Genomic DNA, 27,323 nt, shown 5'->3' with positions numbered 1-27,323 from the left:
CCGCCGCGCCCGCGGGGTCGTGCCTTGTAGGACCGATTGTGCTTCGCGATCCGCGGAATTGCCGCCCGCAGGCACCGATCGCGAGGCCCCGTGCAGTGCATGAGGCTGAACTATCGTTCTCGACACAAAACATGAGGCTTGTATAGCTCGTTGACAAAAATTGTTTGATTATTTACTTTTTCAACAAGTTTACTGAGTCTTGTATCTAAGAATACCTAGGTACTCCAAGACTTTCGGCCCGACACTTATCAAGGGCTCCAGTTTACTTCTCAGGGTTTAGACGACGCTTGTGTATTGGTTTTGCAAAGACTCTGGTCTCGCCTTCTACTCTGCTCCTAATCTCTCGTGAGGTCACGAGATGTGTCCTCAGATAGCATTCATGCCGGGGTCTCCGGCATCCCCTAGCACAACCCCTCTTCACTTCCCGCATCCCCTTCATCTCTCCCATTCCTCTCTTCAACCTCTTCCCCAAGCGCGCGGTCACTTTCTAACTCCATCTGCTCCCTGTTCTCTTTCAGCGTTCTCTTTACTTCGCTATCCAGCGCCTTCAAAGCGGCTTCCCTACTTCTTCTCCGTGAACCTTTTTCAAGACCAACTTATCTGCATTCCTAGTCAACGTCGCAGTCCACAAGTCCTTCTTGCTACATTTAAACCACGTTGACTTGGTGCGGAAAGTGCAGACGGTAGTTGATGTGTCAGGGTAAAGAAGGAGGGCACTCGCTTTGATTGAGTCGACGAGCTGTTCGTAGTCTGGACTGGCAACTTTACTAAATAGGACGCCTGCAACAGTGCTTAAGAAACCGCGTGTGCTGAGGACTGTGGTCCAAGTGAATGCTGTATCGTTTGGGGGCATTGTGGATTACGATGAAGTCCCTAGTTGACAAAGTATGGAATCGATTCATGTCTGAAATGCCTTCATAATATGCCACCTCAACAAACAACCATGATTGCTAGCTTTCATCGTTTGACGTAACAAAAGTTGGAGAATCTTCGTGCTCAGTTCACGACGTCTTTCGCAGTGACTGACACAGCAACATTTGAAATGGGAAAAGAAGTTCAAGAAGTTAATTTGTAACCAAGCCTTTGCATTTCGTCTAACCATAACCAAGAGGCTACACCATAGCATTGCCCAACAGCATCTCAACACATCCTATCATAGCCAACCACTTGAACCGGTCATCGAGAAGAGAACACCAGAGGTGTAGTCAAGACCAATGATATGACCAGGCATGCCAGACAAGCGGCAGCACATCTCCAAGTAGACAAAGTATGTGCGAAATGAGATCCGTGGACAGGGTATAGCGCCAAACAAGGGTGGTGAGGAAAGGAGACGCTGTCGTGAACATCGTTACGCAGGCGGCACGCGAAGCGCAGTGTCACGTTGGAGCGTGAGCGTTTCAGACTCGCTTCCAGTCGAAGTTGACATCCTCGCGCGCCTGGACTTCGCCAACACTGGGGTCACTGCATACAGGCGCCCATACCTGAGCCTCGAACTGCCCAGCCGCAATGTTATTGCCAAAGAACGAGTAGTCTGTGAGTGTCAGCACTGATGCCCTCGAGCTGCGGCGCGTTCAACTTACAGCAGTAGAAGCGACCCGGCCAATTAACGCCGTCGTCGCAGTGTCCAAGAGCACAGCCAAGACGTGTGCTGTTGCGCCACACCATCTGCGTGAAGTGACCCCATGCTGCATCGAAGTGTGGGTTGTCGTAGGGGTACTTGGTCTCCTCTTCGTGCCAGCCGTGCGTGGCAGTGCGGGCGAACTCGATCCAAGCGTCGTAACCGTCAGGAGGTGGGTTTACGGAAGAGAGGTTACTGCCGGAGCGTTTCTGTTCATGTCAGCTGTGCCATGACTGTCATCGCGCCAACTACGTACGTGTTCAGGGTCCTTTGGACACTCTTCAATGTCAGCCCGCGCAGCGTCGGCAAGCTCAGTGTCCCAAATAAGGTCCTGCGCGCAATGCAATTTGCGCCAGTACCAATGAGCTCGCATGACGGCACTAATGAAATTTGGGTCGTCCTGGTGTGGAGCGTCATCGGCGACGAGATCTCGGTGCTTGATCTCGTGCCTAGGGGCGGCGAAAGCAGTAGCTGCCGTCAGAGCTAGGAGTTTGGCGAAGAACTTCATGGCTAGGTTTTGAGATATGCGGTCGTCGATATGTAGAAGAATGGCCTAGGGAGAGGTGCAGTTGGTAGAGGTGAGAGGGTAGCAAGTGCAGCTGAGATGCCAGGCACTGGACCGAAGCGAATAAATGAAAGGCAATCTAAGGAGCGAAAATAGGTTGAACGAGTGACGAAGTAAGAAGGAAACGAGGTCGCTGGGGTTTATATGGTCAAAGACGTGGGCTGACGTCCACCATGGCGTGTTGTTGATGGTTGCGCCTGGCTTCACGTACTAGCGCCGCAAACAGACGATTGCGGAAGGCGCACCAACCAGCCGGGTGCCTACTTCAAGAGAGAGCAGTCCGGCATTGAGCACCGTTGACGGTGAATGATGAGCAGAGGCAGCAGACCTGCTGCAGCGGTCGTTCGTGTAATCTCAGCCGGGGTAGACGAGAGGTAGGACAAGCCCGTTGCGCTTCGCAGACGCCAAGTAGCGGTACAGGCCTGCTACTCGATTAGTCTCTTCACTGCGTTGCCACTACCCTGTTGCGAACTTACTTGAAGGTATCACCAAACGCTGACCACGAACTGGATGCGTGCGCGCCGTTCACACACCACTACCCCTCTACCGTGACCTCGTGGAGCCCACTACGCTAGCTGTAATTCCATACATCGTTAGATCAACGCACAAAATAGACATGTGAAGGAGAACGGCAACACAAGCACGCAGGATGGCGTTCGCGACAGATGACGACAAATGAGCCAGATGAGCATGCGCAGCGCGACTTAGTATAGTCCCTCTATGGCAGGCTGGGATTGGTAGAAGAAGTAACAGAGGGCCCAATATGTGGTATGAATGCCTAAATGATGATCTAGTCTAGCGCCACCGTTGAGGCATGGCGATAGCATTGCCTCGGTCGTTCGACTCGGCCCAGGTGGTGTCGAAGACCATTTGGTCCTGGGAAACGTCGCACTTGTACTTGGTGGCTGCCGTTGACAGGACGTCTTTCCCTCGTTGTGTATGCGTTAGGGTAAGAGAGGCTGACTTGAATGTCTCAAGACCAACGCCGTCGCGATGACGCAGCGTAGGTGCTAAAACGCCCAAGGATCCTTTTTGTACGCTGTTCTGCTCCCAGTACGAACGGAACGCAGTTCCCAAATACAGACAAGACGTACCATTGGTTTCAGAGCCCATTACCAGGGTTTCGCGCAACCTGGATCCCACTAAACCGATACAGCAGGACAGTGTACTCGCACCTGCTCATCGAACGCGTTGCCCCTGCGTCGTCGTGGACCACTTTATCGACTAATGCTGGTACAGCATCAGATTCCCGCCGTGCTCGTGTCACACCAACGTTAGGGCCGAGAGCGTCCCAAGATCCTCACCAAGACGCTTGTGTAAGATGGTGACTCGCACAGAGCCGTCTGCGCCGCCAAGACCACTGTTCATCGGTCCGGTCAGGTAACACCATGCCGACAACCAGGGATAAATTTGCCGCAACGACTGTGGCAGTACGTACACACGGGCAGCTGCATTGCATCGCCCGTACAGATCACAGCGCAGCACAACAGTGTGGTGTCGAGTCTCTTCATCCTTCCTTGAGACGTTTGGCGGGACGTCCAATGATTGAGTCGTCCGGAAGGCCACTCCTCTTAGTACCTGGTAGACTAGACGTGCGGATATCGTTGTCCTCCTGGCTGACCCTCCTGACGGGGTACTTGATCTTCGAGTCCTCGAAGCAGCTGTCGGCTGGTTTGCCGTGAACGGTGAAATAGGGATGTGACAGCGCTTTCTCCGCTGTGAGTCGTTTCTGGGGGTCGTACTCAAGCAGCTGTTTGAGCAGAGAGAGTCCTTCGGGTCCAGGTGTATCTGGTCCAGAGCCTATTGGATACTGGTTGTTGTTGAGGGTCTGGTGATACCATCGTTCTAAGCCATCGCCACCTTGAGGACGCGGAAATCGTGCAGCGTTGCCTGAGGCCAGGGACGAGAGCTGAGGATGTTCGGGCATGGCCGTCAGTAGCGGCCACCGATCTTTGCTTGGCATGCCCATGATCTCGACTATCTTCTGCATCTGGTTGCGCTGGAACGGGACCGTCTTCTTGCTGTCCATCTTTGCCTCCTCTCCTTTGAAGATGGGCCGTAGGGATAGCAATTCGGCAAAGATGCACCCCACCGCCCACAGATCGACTGCAGGAGTATAGTGACGACTGCCGAGAAGGAGCTCAGGTGCGCGATACCATATTGTCACGACGACCTTGTCGCCTGAGAAGAGAGATTGCAGCGGTTTGTAGAACAAGCGAGCAAGACCCAAGTCGCCTATCTTGACTTTGCCAGCACTGGTGACCATGATGTTAGCAGGCTTGAGATCGCGGTGCATGACCCAATTCCGGTGCAGGTAAACCAGTCCCTGCAGCAGCTGATAAAGAATAGACTTGATGGTCGGTGCAGGTATCGCCTGCCGTTGGGGTTGATTATGGTGGTGAATGATCTGCAGTAAGTCGTGTTCGGCATATTCGAAGACGATGTAGATACACTTGTCCTCCAGGATGATCTCTACGGTGTGCACGACGTTGGGATGTGCCAGCTCAGTACACAGCGCCATCTCGCGTATGGCTGATTGCGAAATGCCAGAGTATTGAAGTTCGCCTTCTTTGTCCGGCTTGAACCTGGGCGCATTAGCAGATACGACGGTCAAGGTCCGCTCGACCTACTTCTTGATGGCGAACTCGCCGGTGCGGCCATTCTTGCCCTCGGCTTTGTAGACGCGTCCATAGGTACCGCTGCTGATGAAGCCGACGATCTTGTAGCGCTCTGTGACTCGCTTCTTGTTGTTGTAGCCAGTGAACATGGCATCAACGGAATCTAGCGGGTCTTCAGGAACAGGTTTAGTACTCGCTCTTAGGGGCTAATGTAGAAATGATAGCTCGGAAGATGCAGCAGGGTCCAGCAACGTCAACAGAAGGGGGTGATGCGGACACGAACGGCAATTGCTGACGGCAGGAACAACAATCACGCAGGCAGTGGCGCCAGATGAGGCAACGTGAAGCGACGGTGACTTGAGGGGAGGCTGGACGGGGAAAGACACGCGAACATACAGGAGAGGATGACTGATGGACACGTAGAGAAAGCAGAGGCGTACCGTCGGGAGCTGTCGCAGTGCTGTTCTTGCGCGATGGGGCTCGGGCGGATGCCGCAACAGAAGCCGACGAGGCCGGCGGGGAATTGGAGCGCTGGCTCATGCTTTTGCCATCTGCCTCAGCCTCTCGTTTAGCTGACGTCTCCACGCCCGACGCGGCCGTAACGCGTCCACGGAACTATTCCGGTGAGTCCTGCACGTGTGGGACGCGGTCCGAGATGGCGAGCTTCCGTGTCGATAGATGCGCGGAATGTGCAGAATGTCTGGCTTGAGGTTTAGAGGGTCTCTGGGTTGAGAAACAGGTTCCAATCACGTATCAATGGAGCCTACCAAGTATGGCTCCCCGCAGAGCCTCAATCTTGGACCCAACCACTTGCTTCGGCCAGTCGTCGTCCAAGCTTCACATGCCACCACCGTGAAACCTCAAGCTTCATAACAGCCCTGGAACCTCCATGTCTATGCGGTGATAACCAGACCCTTATCGCTCTTATCTGAGCGCTCTGAACAGGTAGGCGCGGTGCAGCATCGTCATCGCGATGTCACGTTCTACGAGGCGGCTGACACGTCCAGGAAGCTACAACGGCGCTCCAAACCTCACACCTCACCTCTACCACGTAACGTAGACCCCCACCATGGACCCGCGTTCTTGGTTCAGCAGCCTGACGGGCTACTTTGTCTACATCCTGTCCATTGCGACCCTCGGCCCGCTCCTCTTCGGCTTTCACCTGGTGGGTCCCAACGTCATGCTTGCCGGCGCATAGCTAACACGCCCAGTCTGAGCTGAACGCGCCCGAAGATGTCATCCGCTGTAAACGCAAGTCCATCACGTCGGCCGTCGCTGGCCCGAACCTCCCGCAATGCATCGAGATGAGCCCAACCGAATGGGGCGTCGTGGGATCGCTGTACACATTGGGAGGTCTGGTAGGAGCGCTTTCAGCAGGGCCAGTGGCAGGCAAATACGGCCGCCTCAGGTCTATGCAGCTATTTTCCATCTTCTTCGCCGTGGGCCCGATCTTCGAGGCGCTGAGCCCAAACATTGGAGTCATGGCGTTTGGAAGGCTGTTGTCAGGAGTCGGTGCAGGCGCGGCCGTCGTCATTGTGCCCCTCTACATCTCTGAGATTGCACCGCCGGGCGAGAAGGGCTTCTTCGGTGCCTTTACCCAGATCGGGTGCAACGTGGGCATCCTGATCACGCAGTTGCTGGGTTACTTCTTGAGCCACGACTCTTACTGGAGGCTCATCTTGGCTATTGGAGGTGTCATCGGTGCTGTACAAGGCGCCGGACTGCTGCTGTCGGTCGAGAGCCCAAAGTACATCGCAGAGCAGGGTAGTGTCTCGCTCGCGAAGAAGACTTTGCGCAAGATCAGGGGAGAACATGCAGACATTGAAGACGAGATGAACGACTGGGGAGTCTCGGGCTCCGGCAACGTCAGTGGTACGTCGTCTAAGCCTCTTCATTGATGGACAGCATGCTAATATTTCTCCAGAGGAGGAGCAGACACTACTGAGCAACCAAGATGGGTCGGCTGAGGCGAGGCCCAAGGAGTCAGGCAAAGAACAGACGCTGAGCATCATGCAAGTCTTCCGCCATCCTGACTATCAAAAGGCCGCCATTGCCGTTGTCATGGTCATGCTGGCCCAGCAATTCAGCGGCATCAACAGCATCGTCATGTACGGCGTGTCGCTCCTAGCAGGCTTACTCGAGTCCAACTCTGCGCTGCTCAACCTTGCCGTCTCAGCGCTCAACATCATCGTCACCGCCGGCTGCGCGCCCCTTGCTGACAAGCTGGGTCGCAAGGTCTGCCTGCTCAGCTCCCTTGCCATCATGGGAACGAGCTCGCTGCTACTTGCTATTGGTATCATCAAGTCGATCTCTGTCCTTTCCGCAGTTGCTGTCCTGCTGTTCGTATCCGGCTTCGCTGTTGGTCTTGGCCCGGTGCCCTTCATCCTAGCGAGCGAGCTGGTGGGCCCGGATGCTGTCGACGCAACACAAAGTATTGCGCTCGGAGCCAACTGGATCGCTACATTCATTGTGGCACAGTTCTTCCCGCTGGCAAGCGCAAAGCTGCACGGATATGTCTACTTCATTTTCGCGGCACTGTCAGCGTTCTTCTTCGTTTTCATTACGTGGTTTGTGCCCGAGACGAAAGGCAAGAAGAACGCAGACGAGGTTTGGGGTAGGGAGCGCCGGGTGGATTGATTCGTGCGATGTCAAGGGTTGACAGGGCCGATTTTGTCGATTCTGGTACAAGGTCGAGCAGCCCGCTACGTCACCGGCAAAGCGCCTTCGCACAATTTCTTCACAATCCAAGCCAATTCCCTCTCTACGTAGTGGTCATCTCGAAAATGCCGAAGATCCTGAAGCCGCATTCTTGGCCGAATTAGCAATTGCCTGGGATGCACAGAAAGAGGCACTTTCGAACGCAGAGCTGAGGTCAATATAAAGAATGCGTTCGCATGTGAAGGAAGGATCTGTAGTCAGAAAATCGGAATTCTCGAGTCACATGTTCATCCCGAAAACCAGCTGTGCAATTGCTCCGACCTCACGGCTAGGCAGTCAGCCGAGTCGGGGAAATAATCGTCGGAAGCGTCTACCCCGATTCCTAATTGCTGACACAAGTGGTGTGCTTAGTGATTTTGCGCAGCCGCGGCTAGAAGGCGGCGGGTCCGAGCAGCGGCTTCGGATATGTCATTCAGTCATTCGACCCCACTGGCGCTGGAGAGTACCTCACGCCTTCAGTCTCACTTGCGATGCGATTGCAGTACTAGAGCTACTACCCTGCCCTTTCACTTGTCGTCTGTGCTATTTTATATGCCCGCTCCAACATGCCCTCCTCCAACATGACCGCATTCCCGCCGCATTTCTCACCACACCTCTCGAGCGCCGGGCGAGACGGCTTCGACTTCCAGACGTCACAGCTCGAGGCAGAGACGCCGGAACGGGTCGCAAACGGCGATGAACACCACAGCCCGCCGCCCTCGATAATATCGCCCGCCTTCACGCCTCCAGCGACACCGGGCGTCTCGACCCCCTCGCGGCCCCGGCCACCCCGCTCCATACCAGTCGATACCTCAGTGCGCACCGACACGCCGCGGCCGGATCTGCTGCCCAAGCTGCCCACAGTCGAGTGCGAAGTGCGTGCGCGGATACCCACAACCACGGGGCACGAGATGTGGCTGCACGTGTACAGGAACAGCGTAGACACCAAGGAGCACCTGGCAATTGTCTTTGGGAGCCAAATACGCTCGAGATCGCTGGATGCAGAGCGCCCGGGAGAGACGGAGCTAGACCGCATGACGAGAGGCGCATACGTAGGACGCCTGTACCCGGGGAGAACCAGCTCGCGGGTTGAGCAGCTCAAGAGGCAGGAGGGCGTGCCCACGAAGCGCAAGCCCGACGCCGACTCGGCGCACGTGGATAAGAGCAACGGCCTGCTGTCGCCAGCCTCTGCATCCTCATCCGAGAACGGCGACGTGCAGCCAGCTTCCTCGCTAGAATTACCTATGGTCCGCATACACTCCGAATGCTACACGGGCGAGACTGTCTGGTCTGCGCGCTGCGACTGCGGTGAGCAGCTCGACGAAGCCGCGCGGCTTATGGCCGATCCTACTCTGTCACCTTCTGGTGGTGCTATTATCTATCTCCGCCAAGAGGGTCGTGGTATTGGTCTAGGCGAAAAGCTCAAGGCATACAATCTGCAAGATCTAGGCAACGACACATACGAAGCAAACATCATGTTACGGCATCCTGCAGATGCGCGAAGCTACGGCTTGGCCACGGCTATGCTCATGGATCTGGGCTTAGACGGAGACAGAGGGATTAGACTTTTGACCAACAACCCAGATAAAGTCCATGCTGTCGAGGGGCCGAATAGAGAAGTCGTCGTGAGGGAGCGCGTCGCCATGGTTCCGCTTGCGTGGAAAACAGGCGGCATGAAGGGCATCAAGAGCGAAGAAGTAGAGAAGTATCTTAGTACCAAGGTGAGCCCACGCCAGATTGCGACACATCGAGATGCAAAATTTGCTGACAATAATGCAGATCGAAAAGTTCAAGCACATGTTAGATCAGAAATAATGGCATTTAGATGGTTGACATCGTATTCCTCAGTTTCCGTCGCATCCGATAATGTGATCTGCTAGACGATCAACGGCGCTGACGTGGGGCGCAGACGACCGCTCGGCCGCTCTGAAACCACTAAAATAATCATAACCTGCTTCACCTCACCGCGCCGCATCTGCGACCTGCGCCCCATCCTTCGCTTATCCTTGATTTTCAGACTCTCTTCGCGTATATAGCGGGTCGTCCATGGTCTTGGTTACGGCCACCATCCCGACAGTATGGCGAGCCCACGAGACGACGCTGCGGAGAACCCCTTCCTTAGTCCAGCGGATGGACGCAGCATGAGGAGCTTCACCGCTGATTCCAAAAGTAAGACGACCCCCTGATTTGTCTGCGTGGAATGCTCAATATGGTTAGATAGCTCGAGGAGCATGCTACCACTTTTGTACACACAAGGCCTACTTGAACCACAACGAAGCGGATATTCAATAACACTACTATTGACGTCATTATACTCGACGTTATGTTCGGCCTTGTTCTTCATCGTCGCCTTGATACAGCCAAAGTATGGACATGTCGTATCAGCACGTGGGCGATTTTCCCCTTCCTCGGCGGCGCTATTGACGGCTTTCATCGCCAAGACTGTCGAGCTATCGTTCGTGATGGTATTCTTGGCGTTCATAGGGCAGGTCCTGTCGCGAAGAGCTATTCAGCAGAAAGGTATCAATCTGGCTAGTGTGTCGATGCGATCCTGGATTCTGTAAGTTGGCCGTGTTTCTGGCCAGCGCTCACTTTGGCTGATTTTGGAAAGTCAACCAGGGAAATTGTTCAGCGGGTGGCACAGCGTCAGGGTCGCTGGCTTCAGTGTATTGGGAGTGCTCTCACTGATTACGGCCATTCTCTCTCTACTGTATACAACCGCTGCAGGTGCTCTTGGTATGCCAGTACCCCTGGTCTTCTACCACAAGTCGCTAACACATCTCAGTGCAACCACAGCTACGCCTCCCGCCTTGGGAGCATCAAATGCTTGCTGGTCAAGTAGATGGCGACTTCTCCAGCACCTTGAAAGCTGATAAGACTTGTCTCACTGCCTGGCCCGATGTCGGCGACACACAGTGGGGCGGTAGCACATGTCTCGCTATGAAATGGTCTTCGCTATGCGGCCGCAACTTCATCAAATACATGTCAGCATGGGACGATCAAGCAGCTGCAACAAACCCTGCTTGGATGTCTGAGCGCCTTCTGGAACGAAAGCCGATCAGTGCGTCGCTAGACAACAACGTCACTGTTACTACTGCGTGGCTTGATGATCATGACGTCGCAGCCGAGTCTGAGAAGGCAGGCAGGATAAGTACGTGGCCGAAGTTCCTCTGATCTTACGTCGCTAATCTTGTATAGTCAACAACATCACTATAGCCGTCCCTCATCGAGGGATACCGGCAGCAGCTCGCAATGTCCAGAATGACTTGCTGCAGCCAGAAGTGGGTAGATCATACATGCCAGATTCGTACCATACTAATCCTTTCAGGATCTGCATGATGGTGGCTCTTACTCTATCCACGCTTCAGTAGCCAGCTTCGCACTGAACGCACTCTGTGTCAATGCCAAAGAGGAAGAGCTCGCTCCACTCATATATACCAATTGGCCCAATGCAATTCCTATGGAAGAAGGCTCGAAGTCAGTCAACTGGTGGCCCATCCTAGGGTTTCCAGAAGGTACCAACACGAACAACAAAACGGTGCTCGATGATGTGTTTGGGTGGAAGGACGAGACGGAAGATCACTCGCGTGCTAGACCAAGTTAGTCCGGTCCTCTGCCTGAATGATTTATGCTAATGTCACACAGTTTTTCTCAAGTACCCGAAAGCAGGAAACACAGTAAGTGGGTTTGTTCTAATTAGAAGATGATGGACTAATCGGGTAGATCGCAAACCACACTCAGGTACCGTACGAGCTCGGCGACCGACCAGAAGTCTACCTGCTCGGCAAAGCTCCCGACAACACCACCGAAGACTACTTTCTCTGCTCCATGAAAGCCGGCATCACAACTTCCTGCACTACACGCTACAACGCCTCATCCGGCGGCCAAAGCCTCGAAGCAGTCTGCGACGACGCAAACGGAAAGCACAGCGACGACTCCGCCATCCAACCCCTGCGTTCCACCGACGACAGAACAGCCCTAGTCGGCTGGCGCGACCTAGGTTTCAACCTCCTCAACTCCCTCAGTCTAAACAACGGCGTCTTCGACGGCGACGCCTCAACAGCCCGTATATTCACCCAACTCCAACTCACAGAACCCAAACTCAACAAGACCTTACCGAGTCCTGCGGAAGCATTACTGAGCATGACAACATGCACCGTCCTCGACCTAACCCAAAACTTCCCCTTCCAACCCTTCTCCCCCACCTCCGCCGCCGACTTCACCACACCCCAAATGCAGTATTTCAACGCTTCCGTCCGTGTAGCACAGTACATGTCCGGCGGCGAAAAGAGCTACCAAAAAGCGCTCCTTGTTGTCCTTGCCCTCACCCTCCTCATCAACATCTTCATCCTGATCTACTTCGCCGTGCTGCTACGCATCAAACTCATCACGGATTTGTGCGAGCCGCTTGTCCTGTTTGTCCTGGGATATCATTCTCCGCCCGCGGATGGATTGTTTCAGGGGAGGCCGCAGGAGGGGCCGCAGAAGAGGGATATGAGGGTTGATTGGATTGTTAAGAGGAAGGGGGAGCAGTTGGTTGTTGTGGGGATGGGGGAGAGGGATGGGGAGGTGGTTGGGGAGGGGAGAGGGAGAGGGGGGGTTGGGGGGTGGTTTAGGATGAGGAGGAGAGGGGGAGGGGGAGAGGAAGATAGAGAAGAGGGGTCGCCGGAGGGGCTTAGGCCGTGATGGATGGAGTGCGAAGATAGCTACGTTACAATTATTTTCCGAGACTTACGCCCCATCAAAGGCTTCTCCCTACTGACTGGCGATTTGGTGGTGGCTGTTCGAGGCTAATGAACTTTAAAAACGGCCCCCACGCTTTGGCGAATGTGGCTGAGCGCAAGCGTGTTTTCGTCAGGGTCAACCGCCGCTGGCGAATGTTGTCGTGTTTACTCCACATCACCGTCTTCCCCCAACTCTTTGCGTGTAAAGTACCTACTTTCGCACAGTTTGAGTTTTTCGGCGCAAAGCTGAGAGAGTGGTGGCTCACTCACGACCGCACCTGCCGAATCCCGACGACCAGCCTTGTTATCACTCGCTTATGCTCAAACTGCAGCCTAATCTTACTCCGCGCTGGTCATTGAACCATCTCAAACCACATCAAACTACGGCAATCTAAAGCCGCGGTCTCATCCATCTCCACGAGTGTTCGAATCCGATAGCACACTCTGACTTTTGTCCTTTTCCTGGAAGGCATAGCAACACCGCAACAGCCTAACGCATCTATCGAAATGTCCGAATCCTCACCCGATTACTCCCAAATCAACGGGTTCTACGGTTGCGGAACGTGGTGGGCATGGGTGATTACCCTAATCGCCTCATGGATACCCATTCTGCGGAAGGATTACAAGAACAACCTGCACTATATTAGCTACGCGCTATACACGAATTGGGCCACTATTGATCTCATACGCCAGGGCTCGCCTTCTGCTGAACATCGGACTTTTCGAGAGATGAACGATGCCCAGTTGCAGAGTCTCGTCGCGGCTGAAGCGGTGGTACGAGTCGGCATCTTCCAAGCATGTTTGCAAATCGCAACGTGCCGATACATTGCGACGAACAAGGATGCCGATACCAAGAAGAACATCATGCGGCGTCTCCGGTGCATCGCCATCGGCTTAATACTCCCAGTACTGACGGAATTTTTCCTTGTGCCATACTACCATAATGTCCTGGCTGGCCATAGCACGTCTGGTTATCTCAAAATCACAGCAGCTGCTCTAGTTGCAACGCACATGTTCTCGACTCAGATTTCGGCTTCCTTGAGCAGTACATATGCTTTATCGGACCTTATTTACTACACATTCCTCCCTTCGTCGCTTGTTTCCTTAATGAATTGGAGCTATTTCACTGATAGCAATGCAGAGTTAAGGAAGCTGTGTTTCTACATTCCATGTGCGCCGCAGAAGATTGGAGAATGGGATCAGGCCTTTTCTTTAGTCGTTGCTTTGTTCTTCTTCTTGTACGAGCTTGTAGATTGAGCGGTTCAAAGTATGAGGGAATTTGGGCAACGAGCAGTGGAGTAGCTGAACTAAACGCTCATTTGAAACACTGCAATGTATCCTTTATCTCTTACAGCGGAGTAAGATAGAATAAGTTACGCAAACGAAATGGTCACCATAAATATGTCGTGTTACGAAGATGAGAACACATGATGGTTTTCATTTAGCACTGAGTTCGGCGTAAACACCTCACTCATATTTGCTACTGAATATTACGCAAGCATTCTTCCCATGAGTATCTCCTACATCTAGCAAGGAATGTAGATAGTACAGTAAGAAGTCGATACGCTCACCGTCCCAGAATCAATGTTACTAGTAACCACACCCTCAGTATCCGCCCCATTGTACGTAATAGTGCAAATCTCAAAGTGGTTACTCGCAGTATTATACGCAGTGTGGAACGTGACATCGCCTTGGGTGTGGCAGTCTGCTCCCGACACGGTGTTGGTAGCGCCATTGAAGTTGTTCACGTTGGCGTCTCCGTTGGCGTAGACTTGGTTGTTGTTGACATCGTAGCAGTAGATTCCTCCGCCGGTGATGTCGACAGGCACTTGGCCGGGGCCGCCGCCGCCGTAGGAGTGCGAGGCTTCGGCTTCGACTTTGCAGCGGGTTACGCCGTCGTCTTGGCGGAGCTGGGTGGAGGGTTAGATGGATGGCTTTACAGCGATGTCTCCTTCTTCTTAGAAGAGACACTTACGGCGAGATTGTTGGTGGGCGCAGCCATTGTGGTGGTGACGGCGGTTGCGAGTACCATCGCAAGTGAGTTTACTGAGAACCTGGCTTCAAGTAAGCCATGTGTGCAATTTGGGTCTTGCGTGCACAACATACTGCATGATGTCGATTTTCGTGTGTTGATTTGTCGTAGCTGAGATACTTGATCGTGTGATGGTATTGGAGAGTGATACAATGTTGCTGTGAGATGCTTCATCAATTCGAGGTCGAGCACCTCCTTTTATAGATGGCTGTGAGGCCAGCATTGCTCGAAATCGTCGATCGATCTGAACTGTTCATGCCATGTTATGCCACCTACGTCTTTCTCTCCCGTGAATCCCACTTTCCCCACAGAATGCAGCATATGTGATCTACACGGACTAAGCTTCTCCGTCGAGTGATCAAGTGAGAATATCACGCCGTCAGCCTTGCGGGTCCAATGAGCATTGCCCGTTGACAAAAACATGTATCAGCGAAGCCTGAGATGGAAGGTATAAATTATTCAACTCGTCAGAGTGCATTTGGTGTAGTAGTAAGCAGGTAGATCTACATCTAGTGACACACTCCTCATTGTAAGGCCACCTGCTAGAACCCGAGATCGCCAGCCGTTCTAATGTACCACTCAGGTATTCGGTATAGCACGTGGTCGTTTGACCAGCCTAGCTCATTCGACATGTCCACTTTAGTCAAGCAAGGCCAGCGCTGTACGACCTATGTATCTGTCTTGATCTTATCCTTAGAACGGTCTTGTGTGGGAGGCAACAAGCACTTTGCACACAACACAAGCTTTTCAGACCAAGAAAGTCAGTACAGTCCGTTGCGCAATTGGTCTGCTTCGTACATTCCCTCCCGGCATTGGTTCCGCGATTATACGGTCGTATAGAAGGGATCACCCGCTATTGCCGTTAGTATGCAGACAATGGCTGCATCCGACGCTAACATGCCGTCCTAGATTCTCTGGAGAATTGTGGGTGTGAGAAGTGTCGCCGTTTGGGAAAGCGGCGCTCATGTCCGCGGCATGGCCTCCCGTTGTGTTGACATCTCCATCGCAGCCGGGAATATAGTGCACGTAGCGTTACATCTGGCGAATAAAGTGACCTAGATACATGGATAGATATACGGGCAGGGAGAACCGGTAGCTAACTTCGTCAAAGGTATGCACTGTTGTCCGATCAACAATACCTAGGTAGAAGGAAATCGAGCATCAGAGGCCCTCGAGCTCATTTCCCAGGAATGGATGTAGTGCAAAAGTGCAAAGTCTAGTTAGAGACCAGACATGTTTTCGAAGAGACCAGGAGCATTTCGATTGAGGAATACAGAACACCGGGATAAATTCCGCGATACATCGGGTGCAACTTAGCAAGGCTGTCTCGGGAATGCAGTCCCCACATATTCGCATAACTATCTCGTTCGAGCCTAGCAGACCTAGTATAGCGCCAAACGGGTCGAATCGGATACGGGATACGCTGATCTGATGTACCCAGGTACCTTCCGAATGACCAGGACGGTGATCAGTGACGTACCTCGCTGCTTTGTAGTTGCTTCCACGCCAAAGGCTGTTCAGCAATGGCGATGACGTTCCTTCACCACGCCTTACGCGAAGCAGCCGAGCGCTCACAACTTCCGAAACACATATGTATCCATCCAATCAGGTCCTCTCGAACGAGAAGTATCGTCAAGATAGGAACTTCACTACGCCTTGAAAAGATTGGAAAGAATAGGAAGAATGACATCAGTTCAGTTCCTCCAGTAACAAGCATCAGAATCCCAACCACATTCCGTCATGCACTGTGTCTACCCAGCCTCAATCGACCTTCACAAATCAGTATGCAGGCTATTCTACATCCAAAAAGCGGATTGGACCTTCGGTCAACGCTCACGTACATTCCTTAGCAACCTGCGCAAGCACCTTCTCATACTCCGCCACACTCTTCGCCCCCACGCACGTAAAGTCCCTCTTCCTACCCTCAAAAACAACATACGGCACACTATCCACTCCATTCCCAGCTTGTTCCCTTATCGCCGCTTTCGTCTCCCTCAACTCCTCGTCGCTATCTTCCACCAACTTCACCGCTTCCTCTTCACCTAGCCCAGCAGCCGTGCACGCTTTGACCAACGTCTCTGTACTCGAAGGATGCGCGCGCTGCTCAAAGTACTGCGTATACAGCGACTTAACAGCTTCCAGCGCAGCACCATCCTCTTTATTATTCTGCAAATACTGCAACATACGATGCGCATGCAACGTATTCGCCACCACCCCACCCCCAAAATCAAACTGAATCCCCTCTTGTTTACCCAAATCACGCATCACATTCATATACTTCTCCATCCGGTCTTCGCTGCCATCGTACTTTTCGTTCTTGTACCATTCATATTTGTTGACGCCTTCTTGGGTGGCGTCGGGGTAGAGTTGGTAGGGTGCTAGTTTGAGGGTGAATGTTGCTGGGGGAGAGGGGTTGGTGGTGCGGTAGTTGGAGAGGGCTTTGGTGAGGCGGATGAAGGCTAGGTATGTCCTGTGGTATTGTGAGGGATTGGTCAAAGTGGTGGTGTGGCGCGAAAGGGTGGGTGGATGTACCAGGGACATATTGTGTCGAGCGTGAAGGTAATTGTTGATTCGTAAGACATGATGAATGTAGCATACAAAAGGACTTGGAATTGGTCGCTGTTCGATTCGTAGAAGTCCGCGGTCTGGAAGGATTACTTCACGATACCCTGAAGATGTTCGTGAGGTTGCAGGGGTTCCACTGCTCCATGTCTCCGGCACACGTCATGCGGGGTGCGGCGGAAAGATCACCGCCTACTGCACGCTAGTCCACTCCAGCATCGATATGCTAGCAACTCCAAATACGAACAGGAGTTTTGCGACGTGGAAATGCTCAAATGGAAATGGACGGTACCCAGAATAGGATTGAAGATTAGTCTGAATAATGCAAATACATGTGCTGATCGCTTAAATCTAGCACGGAAGTCTAACGTAAACCCCGGACGATGCTGTAAACGCAACACTGGCAACACCATGCTTCAACATGTGTGGCCTCGTAACCGCAAAGTGGGAGATGGAGGACTGAAGCCCTAATTCAGTTTGACGTAGTTCCCTGGGATCTGGTTAGAATAACTCCCCTCCACGTAAATGAATGTACGTACCTGGGAATTGTCCCTGCTTCCCCCGTACCTTTCCAATCCACCACTCATTATCGTTCTGCGTTCTTGAAACGATTTCTATGACGTCGCCCGTCAGGAAACTTAGGTCACCTTCCGCTTGCGCCTCGTAGTCGTAGAGAGCTGTAACGGTTTCGGTCGCCGGGACACCGCTGAGACGTGATGGCTTGGGCTTCGGTGGTGGAGGCGCGCCCTTGGCTTTGGCGGCAGAGCCCCAGGAACCTGCTGATAGCGTCGGGGACTTGACATCTCCAGTAGCTGCAGAAGGCCCAGCAGAGTACGGTGGAGGAGGTGTTTCCGTCTCTTCCGATATTGAACTTCGGCCTGCCTTGGCTTCCAGAGCTTTCGTTGCGTATTTTGACTGGCCTGGACGTGCGCCAGCGACACGAGCTCCGCCCGTAGTCTTGAACTTCACAATGGAGATCTTCTCCGCTTCCTCCTGTGTGTCGCCACGCTTCTTCTGGTAAGCCGCCTCGATGTCCAGAGTAAGGTCGAAGTAGCCGATGTCGAGCCGTTGCATGCGCTCGTGCAGTGTGTAGAAGACGTTCAGTTGCATGTAGTAGAAAGACTGGAATAGAGGTTTAATGAACTCTCTCTCCAGTGTGAACAGCTTCGGTAGCTCGTCCTTGAGCAGATCATTGAAGTAGTTGTAGTCCTGCGTAGCCTGTTCCACATCGTTCTCGGCCTTGTACATGGCCTTCTCGTCCTTTAGCGTCTTGTCCTTCTTCTCTTCGAGCTTCTTGTATGCGGCGCGATGTCTGTCATAGTCGAGTTGCTTGTGGTCGCGCTTGGCGGCGATCTTTCGTACGGCCTTGATGATGACTAGCAGCTCGTCCGCCGGGCGAATAACCCGGGACTCTATCATCTCAAGTTCGGGCTTGAGTGTTTCCTGCAGTTCCCTGACGACTGTCTCGTACTGTTCGCATGCTTCTATGCCTGCTGTGTTGCCTTCGTCGAGGAATGAATCGGGATCTGACATTCGGCCGGAGATGGGCTTGTAGATTTCGGCGATCGCTTTCGAGAACTCCATCTGATGTGAGAGCATGCCTGCGAAGTGGGTTAGGCGGAATCGCGTGGGGCTGCATGTTGTTTACGCACCATTTATGGCTTCGAAGTACCTGTCGCATGTTAGCCAGGGTCGCAACTAGGACTGTGTCGCAACAGGCGCATACTTCTTGGACTCGTCATGGAGCTTCTTGGTCTCCTTCTCCAGCTCCTGAAAGCGGCGTTCGGCATCGGTGTAGATGGGGTCCTTGGTGATTTCGCCCTACATGCTCTGTTAGCAAGGCCCAATCGTACTCGGAAGCAGGCGCGTAGAGGGGAGAGCCCCTGGAGGCCTTCGCAGAATACGTACGAGGTTGAATCTTTGCTTGAAGGTTTGGGGCGCCTAAACCATCATGTTAGCACGTGTTGATGCCCGAAGGCCGTGTGAGGGCGCCTGTCGTACCCGGGTGACGGTCTTTGTTAGGCCTTTCCAACTCATGGTGGGGGTAATTCTGTAAGTCTGCTGGGAATTGATACACAGTAGGGATCAGGAGGCGCCGTGGAGACTGCAGATGTAAGCCAGCAGGAAGCAGCCGAACGATGCGGGCGCCGGCGTGGCTGCTAGAATCGTCGATGACGTCGCCTGTGGCTATGCCAGCCAACTGCCCACGGCTGCCGGATGTCGCGGAGCGCCGAGAGCGAAAACGAGCACGAGTGCAATTACTTCACGCCAAGAGTGAATGATCTGCTGCGGCTAGTGCACGAGAAACCCAGGGCCAAAAGCTGAGAGCAGCGCGCGGTCGCGTGAACGACTATCTTGTCGTGCAGGCAAACAATGAACCATGCATGACGAGTGGACGATGTGGCCGTGAACGCTGGGGGGCCATTTAGTCAGCCGATCCGTGCGCTAAAACTTCATAGCTTCTAATACCTCGGGAGGCAATTTGCTCTCCCAACCCCAACACTCCAATTCTCACCATGTCCAACATTGCACCCACCGTCGCGAGGCAGGCCCTGCGCATTGCCTCTCGTCGATACCCTTCATCTGCGTTTTCTCGTGTCTCGAGCATCCGTCGTCACTATGTCTCAGAGTCCAAGCCCGCGCAGGCGACCGTCTCCAACGCCTCTCATCTCGACTCAGCCATCAAGAAGGAGCAGCGGAGTTTCCTCAAGGAGACGGGAGAAAGAGCAGAGGATGCGACCATGCCAACAACAGGCATGAGCGCTGATGCCATGATGAGTCCCACTGCTGGTAGGCCAGAATTCACGCCACCCCGCTTTCCGCGAAGCTGACAATTTCAGGCATACTCAAGCAAGCAACCGTCATGGATCAGGGCTCACGGCCTATCTATCTAGACATGCAAGCTACGACCCCAATGGACCCACGAGTAGTAGACAAGATGATGCCATACATGACCGGCATGTACGGTAACCCCCATTCGCGAACCCACGCGTACGGTTGGGAGACCGACAAGGCCGTAGAGGATGCCCGCGCGCACATCGCCAACCTCATTGGTGCAGACCCCAAGGAGATCATCTTCACCAGCGGTGCTACCGAGAGTAACAACATGAGTATCAAGGGCGTAGCTCGCTTCTTTGGGCGTAGCGGCAAGAAGAAGCACATCATTACAGCACAGACCGAGCACAAGTGTGTGCTTGACAGCTGTAGACATTTGCAAGATGAAGGCTTCTCCGTCACTTACCTGCCAGTAGGGAACAACGGCCTGATCGACATGGCTCAGCTCGAGGCCGCCATGCGACCCGATACCGCCATTGTCAGTATCATGACTGTCAACAACGAGATCGGTGTTGTACAACCCGTTGAAGAGATCGGAAAGCTCTGCCGGTCGAAGAAGATCTTCTTCCACACCGATGCCGCACAGGCTGTCGGCAAGATCCCAATCGACGTCAACAAGATGCATGTCGACTTGATGTCGATATCAGGCCACAAGATCTACGGTCCCAAGGGCGTCGGCGCATGTTACGTACGAAGACGGCCTAGGGTCAGGCTCGACCCCATCATCAGCGGCGGTGGTCAAGAGCGAGGACTGCGAAGTGGCACACTAGCACCTCCTCTTGCCATCGGTATGGGCGAAGCCGCACGGATCTGCAAAGAAGAGATGGAGGTACGTACTTTCTTCCCTTATCATCACGAACACTATGATTATTTGCTTTACACATGCATGGCTTTCAGAGCGTTAGGCGGCTTCGGTCGTCGACGCGCCATGTTGACACAAGTGCAGGGGTTATGAGTTCCTTATCACACATTGTCTTGGTTACACCGGTTTTGTTCGGACTTTGCTGACAATGGCTAGTATGACACAAAGCGCATCTCTGCGCTGTCGAACCGTCTTCTCGAAGGCCTCCTATCGCTCGAGCACACCACACTCAACGGCGACAGGGAGCGACACTACCCCGGCTGTGTCAATGTTTCATTCGCCTACGTCGAGGGTGAGTCACTTCTCATGGCGCTGAAAGACATTGCCTTGTCTTCGGGCAGCGCTTGCACATCGGCGTCGCTCGAACCCAGTTACGTCCTGCGGGCACTTGGCAGCAGTGACGAAAGCGCGCACAGCAGTATCCGCTTCGGTATCGGACGCTACACTACAGACTCAGAGATCGACTACGTCTTGAAGGCTGTCAAGGAGCGCGTCACCTTCCTCCGCGAGTTGAGCCCGTTGTGGGAACTCGTGCAGGAGGGTGTCGACCTCAACACGATCGAATGGAGTCAGCATTGAGCGAAGTAGTTGTTTGATACCCCGGCGAAACTTGTATAATATAATGACGTACATTCTTTGGCAACAATGCCCACGCTCGTTGTAGCGGTTACGAGAAACACGATTACATAGCAATGTACCATACGCAATAGCTCTACATAATGAAATGTATTGAGCATGTACACACTCTTCACAGTTCCTCCATGTGCGACAAGAATGTGATGCATGCGCAGATTGTCTCAGTGAAAGATAGAGGGGCAAGTCATTGGGCATTGCCAAGGTGTTGAGGGGTTCACCTTGGGAGAGGTGAGGACCGTGCTCCATTGGCCATCGTCTAACCTGGTGCTATCATCGATCAGTTACAACATGGCCAGCGAGAAAGTCCTCAACTGGCTGTACAGCGTTCTCGTCAATGTGATTCCCCTCGCGACAATCAATATCGTATGCGCTAACAGGCTTCAGGAATACTCAGACGTAAATCGCACATATCACGACGCGGCCGAGGCACTGTCCAACTGTACGTCACATGCGTCGCAGCTTCACGACAGCTATACTAACTCTACACCAACGTCCAGACCCGTCGCTCTCACCAAAGACCGAACCATATACGTACGAGAATGGCTCTTCAGCGCTTCTCCTGCTTCTCAGTGGCACGCTGCCGGTCACATTTCGCGGCGCAACATATGGGTTCCCGGTAGCGATATGGGTGCCTCAGTCGTACCCCCGAGAACCACCCATCGTATACGTCACGCCAGCGCAGGACATGGTGTTAAGACCTGGACAACACGTGAGCACCGATGGCAGAATATACCACCCGTATCTGGCACAATGGACGAAGTACTGGGATGTGAGTACCGCACGCGCTTGGAAAGCTGCTGAGCGAAATGCTCAATCTTGGGTCACGGCAGCTGATGTGTGCGCAGAAATCTACACTGTTCGACTTTCTAGCCGTGCTAAGAGGCGTCTTTGCGAAAGAGCCACCCGTGCGATCGCGGCAACAACAGCCGCAATACAATGCGCCGCAGCAGCAAGCACCCCCTCCAGTACCCCCGCCGCCAGCCGAATGGGGCCGCTCAGTACACGGCGCTCCAGGCGCATCCTCGTCTCCTGCTCCATCGAACCAAGCGCCCGCGCCCCCTCCAAAGCCGCCGAAGCCACATGAACAAAACCGCTCCACGCCCCAGACACCACACGACCGATACTCGCAACCCCCTCCTCTGCCACCCCACCCTCCACAACATCCGCAGTCGCAGCAGTCGTACCAGCAATCTCAGGGCAGTAGATACGATGCGCCGCAGAGGTGGCAACCGCAGCCTTCAGGTCCACCATACGCGCCCAATCGACAGAGTGGCTATGGTCAAGGTCCAGCGACTTCAGGCTCAGGTCCTCAACACCCGCAAATGCACGCACATGGTTACCCTCCACAGTCATTACAGAACGGCAGCCCTGTGAGCCCCATGACACCAAATGGTCAACGAACGGCTGCCCACTTCTCGACATCAGGGCCCCCACAGCCCCCTAACTTCCAGCAAGCACAACAGTACCAGGGCCCACCACCCCAGCAGCAGTATGGGCAACCTCCACCACAGCAACAGCAGTATCGACAGCCGCCACAGGGTTACCCGCCACAGCAACAGGCTCCTTTCCAGCAATACTCACATGCACCTCCTCAGCAACCGCCACCAGCTCCGAAGCCCCCAATCGATCTTCTCGACGACTCGCTGGAAGTCACATTACCGTCACAGTCTGGCAACCAAGTTCCATTACCAGTACCACCTGTTCCACCAAACCCTGAGAAGGACGCACTTCTCCGGGCCTTGAGCCAAACGCTGGTATCGCAAATCCGACAAATAGTTTCCTCCAACATGGCTGCGGTAGCACCACTTCGCGCGCAACAAGCCGCCTTACAGACTGCATACTCCCGGTTACAGTCGGAATTGGGCGAACTGCAGCAGCTTGACGCGGCGCTTGCGTCGAACGAACAAGTCTTAAAGGGTGCCATGGTTGAAGCAGATAGAGTCATGGAGGATGCTCGCAGAAGAAAGGCACCAGATGTGGATGATGTCCTAGTAGCACCGACAATAGTAGGAGGGCAGCTCTACACTCTTGCTGCGGAAGAGAAGGGCATTGCAGACGCATTGTTTGTACTGGGTAGAGCTTTGGACAAGGGGCGCGTCAGTACTGAAGTCTTCGTCAAGGTAAGTGCATCTTCTGCGACATCGTTCAAGGTGGGACATGGCTAACATGATTACAGCAAACTCGAAGTCTTGCTCGAGAACAATTCTTGAAGAAAGCACTGATCAAGAAGATTGCTAAAGGCATGGCACTAGATGAGTACCAGATGCGTTAAACTCTGTTCCGCAAACTCTCAATCAAATGCATGCAATGGAGTCACGATACTTTATCATGCTCTGTGCTGAGCTCTATTCCAGATTCTTTCTCTCCGGTGACTGACAATCGTGATGTGGAGGCTGGCTGCCGAGCTGTGCATATTGTCGATGTGTTTCGTCACGAGATATACTGGCCAACAAGAAGAATTATGCTAATAGGGGTATTTGATTATTATTAAGATGTTACGCTACGTTCGCTACACTACGCTGGACAAAATCATTGAGGGGTATATCTGGGATCGTAGCCTCCGGAGAGGCATCATATCGCATCGTTACTGTGCGGTTTTACGTGGAGAACCTGCTGGGAGAGTTTCTTCCAAGGTACTTCCTGTCCTCCAAGTCCTCATAAGAGTCAGGTGACATTCCCTTCTCTAAGGCGACGGCCTCGGCGTCAGCCTTGTGGCCCAAGCCCTTGAGGTCAACGAGATTAATATCGCTGTCAGAGCGCTCCTTCTCCAAGCGGTAGTGACCGAGTTGGCTTCGAGGTGTGCTACCAACTGTAACAGTCGTAGCAGCCGAGATCTTGCTGAGCTTGCTGAACTGACCGCTGCCGTTGCTGCCGTTGCTGGCGCTCTTGGAGTTCTGAGTACCCATGCTGGAGCCCATCTTCTGGAGCAGAGAGCCCATGGACATCATGATGCTTCCCAGGCCGGCCAAGCTGAGCACGGATCGGATCTTGGGAAGGCAGCAGGCGATGAGGGCGACGTTGGTCTCGACGACGGTCCAGAACAGACCGTGCGAGGTTATGCCGATGATGTCGTAGGTGGGCATGCCCATGATGTACTGTTCGTCGAGGGCCGCGGATGGTGTGTTCTGCTTGATGCAGATGACCATGCGGACAATGGCGGAGGCGACGGCGAAACCTCCGAGTAGGAAGACACCGCATAGCTGGATCTTGCGGACGGTGGGCATTTGGAGACGCCAGATCTGTTCGCGCAATGATTAGCCGCTGTTGGTTTGAATCGCGTTGGTGTGAACTTACCCATGGGAGTGGCAGAAGTAAGATGCAGAGATCGAACACGGCATCAAGAACCGTGAAAGTGATGGTCGCCTCGAATCCAAACGGACAGTTCTCTGCGATACTAGCAAGAGAGCCCCAATTGGCAGCAAAGTTCAAGCGGCAATCGAAGATGAAGCCAAAGAAGAAGGCGATGGTGAAAGCCACAGTGAGGACGATGAACACGAGCGAAGTCCACTGGAAACCAGGCCACGTGAAGATGCGACGGTACAGGAACAAGAAAGCGAGTTTCGTGAAGCCAATAGCCAGCGGCTGCATGATGAAAATCATGTACACACACTGTCGCAGTGTTAGTCGAGCAGGAAAGACCAGCCGAGAACAGGGTGACTAGCCTTCTCCAAAATTACTAAATCTGGTGTCGTGCTGTAGATCCAGCCTTCGATGTTGCTAGGGTCGTTGTGGCCGCCGATAATACCCTTAGCAGCGCCTGTAGAACTAGTCAGATAAAAGAAGGGCTTGGGGGTTGCTTGGCTCGAGGCTTACCATAGATGAGAACAGTGGAGACGCCGATGGTTGGGATGAGAGCGAGGAGGCAGAAGAGGTCGTCGAGATGCTTGCTGAGACGCGTCTCTCTGCTTTTGCCGGCCTTTTGTATCGCTACGCCTATTCGCAGAGCGACGAAAAGGACAGTCAAGACGGTAAGAGCGATGCCAGTGGCGAGGCACGAGGTAACGTTGATGTATGTGTAACCCATCTTGGCGGCGGTATAACGAAGGACTCGAGGGAGTAACCGAGGATACTCTCAAGAAGGAGAGAACTCGCAAGTATGATATGCTTGAAAGAGAGACTGATGGTTCGCCGTGATGATGAGTTTTACCGGTGGTGATCACGAGAGGTTATGTAGACATGGCATTCACAGGTATGGAAGGAACGGAGGGAACTCCTTCTCAGAAAAACTGCATGTCTACACCCTCACCCTTAGCTAGGTACCCGGTAGTGGCCCAAAGGTGTTCAGCTCGATAGTCGTGCGCAAGGCTGGCACAGAAGCGCCGTTGGGCACGAAAAGTGACGCACATAAACCCCGAGCACATGGCTATTTCCCCAGCAGCGACATGCGGAAGATCTCCCGCGCCTCGGTCTAGATCCGACCCCTGGTGCGCAGTCTGGGGAAAAGCGTTGATTCGCAGACCCACCTAGATCGTGAGGCGACGACTTTCGGTCGTGACGGACCGAGGCCGGAAGGAACTCCTCGCGCGATTGCGGCATGCTTTAAGGACTACGCTAACCACCTCGGGGCATCGTCGTGAACCTTAACTGCACGCTGCTTTCGTTAGGACTTGCCTCGTGCATCCTGCGCAGCGCTGACCATCGTGAGTATTTGATATGCAGGTTTCAGCAATGTTTCTCGATCGTTCCTCCACGCATTCGACAACACCATGTTCGCTCGGTACAAGCTCGTCTCCTCGGCGGATCACGCCCCGGATCACGCCTCGTGTTCGCATTCGGCGCACAGACGACACTATCCGACGATAGTACTGGTTGTGCTTTCCTTCGCAAACGTCTGTGTATTGGGCTTCTCGATTGCCATATGGCGCACTGCGGGTGTGGCCGCCACGGCGACCCCGGGAGATTCTCTGACCAGCCTCGCCCAGTCCAGCACCCTTGAGGTTCCCAACGACCTCGCTAGGGTAGAGTCTCTTCCTATCGCGTATGTCCCTTTTCATTGGAATACGCCATGGGGTGCGCCCAATGCGACGGAAGCAGACCCGCTGTGGGATAGCATCAACACTGCGCATGGTCATATCGCAGTTGACCATGAGTTCGCAGCAGAGAACCACGTGAGTTACCCCCAACCAGGTCTTCGGGTACCAAGACACCATCACTCAAATGAACAGTGGTTGACATCTTCTACAGTGGCCTGCCTCTATGGACATACCCGGCATGCCTGGTAAAGGCATGTATCTTCTCCAAGCCTACCATCAGCTCCACTGCCTCGTACGTCACTTCTGTTGTTCAGTAATCTGTTGTTCAGTAAACATCAGGTACCTATGCAACTTCTCTAATCATTCCATTCTAGCGTATCGTTCGCGCCTCATATCTAGCTCTGAAGCGCCAAGAGTTCCCGCCCTTCCCCTCGCATCACGCTTTGCATTGTTTCGACGCCCTGCGTCAACACATTATGTGCCATGCGGATAACACTCCGCTGTATGGTCACGGCGATGGCATGGCTGGTGATGGCCAGATGCATCAATGTCGGGACTGGACCGCACTGAGGGATTATGCAACGAAGAACACGGCTTGCTTCCGCGATGGCAAGCCTGGTATGACCCTTGCGGACCACTTTGGTGTTTGTGATGACGGAACGGATGGTTTGGAGGCGCTTGTGCCTGTCACGACGGGGCCGTAGTGTTTTCTTTTTATTCATGTACAACACTTTAATACATATTTTCTTCGTAGCCTATATACTCCGATGTTGAGATTGGTCAGAGCTGGTACAGACGCAGCATCAGTAGCACAGTCTCTTTACGATGTACCCTAAACATCACAACTTCAACTTTGTCGAGACTCTCCTTTCCGCGATATGTTACCACGATAGATGAGATCACTCATCATACCAAGATACGTAGAGTCCAGACCTCAGTAATTGTGCAACCCTCACTTGTCCCGTTGAATGAAAACGATGCAGCTAGCATATCACACAGCGTGATACAACGCCATTATGTGAAGTTGATGCATTAGGCAGTGAAATGGGGAGGAGCTTACATGACTCTCTGATGATTTGAATGCGTTGAAGCCATGATTCCATCGTCATCACCGAATCGAGACTGGAGAACGTTAGCCACGATGTACCGCGGTATACTACAGTCTAGGTGTTGTATAGCGATGAGCTAGTCGAGCGTTGGT

The 27,323-nt window shown here is 53.5% G+C and overlaps 11 protein-coding genes across 11 annotated transcripts; 4 read left to right on the top strand and 7 right to left on the bottom strand.

Moving 5' to 3' along the window:
• Window positions 1–1,397: 1,397 nt before the first annotated feature.
• On the bottom strand, window positions 1,398–2,126 carry J4E87_006941 (uncharacterized protein; the record flags this gene model as incomplete). Its single annotated transcript, XM_049378542.1, has 3 exons — window positions 1,398–1,531; window positions 1,581–1,827; window positions 1,875–2,126. The coding sequence occupies 3 exons, from the start codon at window positions 2,124–2,126 to the stop codon at window positions 1,398–1,400; spliced, it is 633 nt and encodes a 210-aa protein (XP_049231935.1).
• Window positions 2,127–3,690: 1,564 nt separating this feature from the next.
• Window positions 3,691–4,950, bottom strand: SSN3 (cyclin-dependent protein kinase; the record flags this gene model as incomplete). The annotated part of the gene is made up of 2 exons (XM_049378541.1): window positions 3,691–4,768; window positions 4,814–4,950. The coding sequence occupies 2 exons, from the start codon at window positions 4,948–4,950 to the stop codon at window positions 3,691–3,693; spliced, it is 1,215 nt and encodes a 404-aa protein (XP_049231934.1).
• A 920-nt stretch (window positions 4,951–5,870) lies between these two features.
• Window positions 5,871–9,313, top strand: J4E87_006939 (uncharacterized protein; the record flags this gene model as incomplete). The annotated part of the gene is made up of 6 exons (XM_049378540.1): window positions 5,871–5,966; window positions 6,013–6,673; window positions 6,726–7,429; window positions 7,464–7,672; window positions 8,121–9,219; window positions 9,278–9,313. The coding sequence occupies 6 exons, from the start codon at window positions 5,871–5,873 to the stop codon at window positions 9,311–9,313; spliced, it is 2,805 nt and encodes a 934-aa protein (XP_049231933.1).
• Window positions 9,314–10,236: 923 nt separating this feature from the next.
• On the top strand, window positions 10,237–12,184 carry J4E87_006938 (uncharacterized protein; the record flags this gene model as incomplete). The annotated part of the gene is made up of 6 exons (XM_049378539.1): window positions 10,237–10,242; window positions 10,295–10,649; window positions 10,697–10,779; window positions 10,827–11,097; window positions 11,144–11,175; window positions 11,222–12,184. 6 exons carry the CDS (start codon window positions 10,237–10,239, stop codon window positions 12,182–12,184), a joined length of 1,710 nt encoding a protein of 569 aa, XP_049231932.1.
• A 1,564-nt stretch (window positions 12,185–13,748) lies between these two features.
• J4E87_006937 (uncharacterized protein) lies at window positions 13,749–14,224 on the bottom strand (the record flags this gene model as incomplete). The annotated part of the gene is made up of 2 exons (XM_049378538.1): window positions 13,749–14,132; window positions 14,198–14,224. The coding sequence occupies 2 exons, from the start codon at window positions 14,222–14,224 to the stop codon at window positions 13,749–13,751; spliced, it is 411 nt and encodes a 136-aa protein (XP_049231931.1).
• Window positions 14,225–16,087: 1,863 nt separating this feature from the next.
• On the bottom strand, window positions 16,088–16,982 carry J4E87_006936 (uncharacterized protein; the record flags this gene model as incomplete). Its single annotated transcript, XM_049378537.1, has 2 exons — window positions 16,088–16,724; window positions 16,978–16,982. The coding sequence occupies 2 exons, from the start codon at window positions 16,980–16,982 to the stop codon at window positions 16,088–16,090; spliced, it is 642 nt and encodes a 213-aa protein (XP_049231930.1).
• Window positions 16,983–17,283: 301 nt separating this feature from the next.
• Window positions 17,284–18,853, bottom strand: J4E87_006935 (uncharacterized protein; the record flags this gene model as incomplete). Its single annotated transcript, XM_049378536.1, has 5 exons — window positions 17,284–17,306; window positions 17,356–18,417; window positions 18,469–18,488; window positions 18,543–18,637; window positions 18,818–18,853. 5 exons carry the CDS (start codon window positions 18,851–18,853, stop codon window positions 17,284–17,286), a joined length of 1,236 nt encoding a protein of 411 aa, XP_049231929.1.
• Window positions 18,854–19,332: 479 nt separating this feature from the next.
• Window positions 19,333–21,092, top strand: J4E87_006934 (uncharacterized protein; the record flags this gene model as incomplete). Its single annotated transcript, XM_049378535.1, has 3 exons — window positions 19,333–19,606; window positions 19,657–20,480; window positions 20,670–21,092. 3 exons carry the CDS (start codon window positions 19,333–19,335, stop codon window positions 21,090–21,092), a joined length of 1,521 nt encoding a protein of 506 aa, XP_049231928.1.
• A 345-nt stretch (window positions 21,093–21,437) lies between these two features.
• J4E87_006933 (uncharacterized protein) lies at window positions 21,438–23,421 on the top strand (the record flags this gene model as incomplete). Its single annotated transcript, XM_049378534.1, has 4 exons — window positions 21,438–21,588; window positions 21,647–21,918; window positions 21,995–23,269; window positions 23,326–23,421. 4 exons carry the CDS (start codon window positions 21,438–21,440, stop codon window positions 23,419–23,421), a joined length of 1,794 nt encoding a protein of 597 aa, XP_049231927.1.
• A 325-nt stretch (window positions 23,422–23,746) lies between these two features.
• On the bottom strand, window positions 23,747–24,737 carry J4E87_006932 (uncharacterized protein; the record flags this gene model as incomplete). Its single annotated transcript, XM_049378533.1, has 2 exons — window positions 23,747–24,388; window positions 24,444–24,737. 2 exons carry the CDS (start codon window positions 24,735–24,737, stop codon window positions 23,747–23,749), a joined length of 936 nt encoding a protein of 311 aa, XP_049231926.1.
• A 32-nt stretch (window positions 24,738–24,769) lies between these two features.
• Window positions 24,770–25,173, bottom strand: J4E87_006931 (uncharacterized protein; the record flags this gene model as incomplete). The annotated part of the gene is made up of 3 exons (XM_049378532.1): window positions 24,770–24,906; window positions 24,963–25,076; window positions 25,170–25,173. 3 exons carry the CDS (start codon window positions 25,171–25,173, stop codon window positions 24,770–24,772), a joined length of 255 nt encoding a protein of 84 aa, XP_049231925.1.
• Between the last annotated feature and the right edge of the window lie 2,150 nt (window positions 25,174–27,323).

This window comes from Alternaria ethzedia (assembly GCF_023757985.1).
Source record: "Alternaria ethzedia strain BMP 0044 chromosome Unknown scaffold_17, whole genome shotgun sequence".
Lineage (NCBI taxonomy): Eukaryota > Fungi > Ascomycota > Dothideomycetes > Pleosporales > Pleosporaceae > Alternaria > Alternaria ethzedia.
The sequence above is the reverse complement of the archived record's forward strand: the minus strand, read 5'-3'. Positions and strand labels throughout refer to the sequence as shown.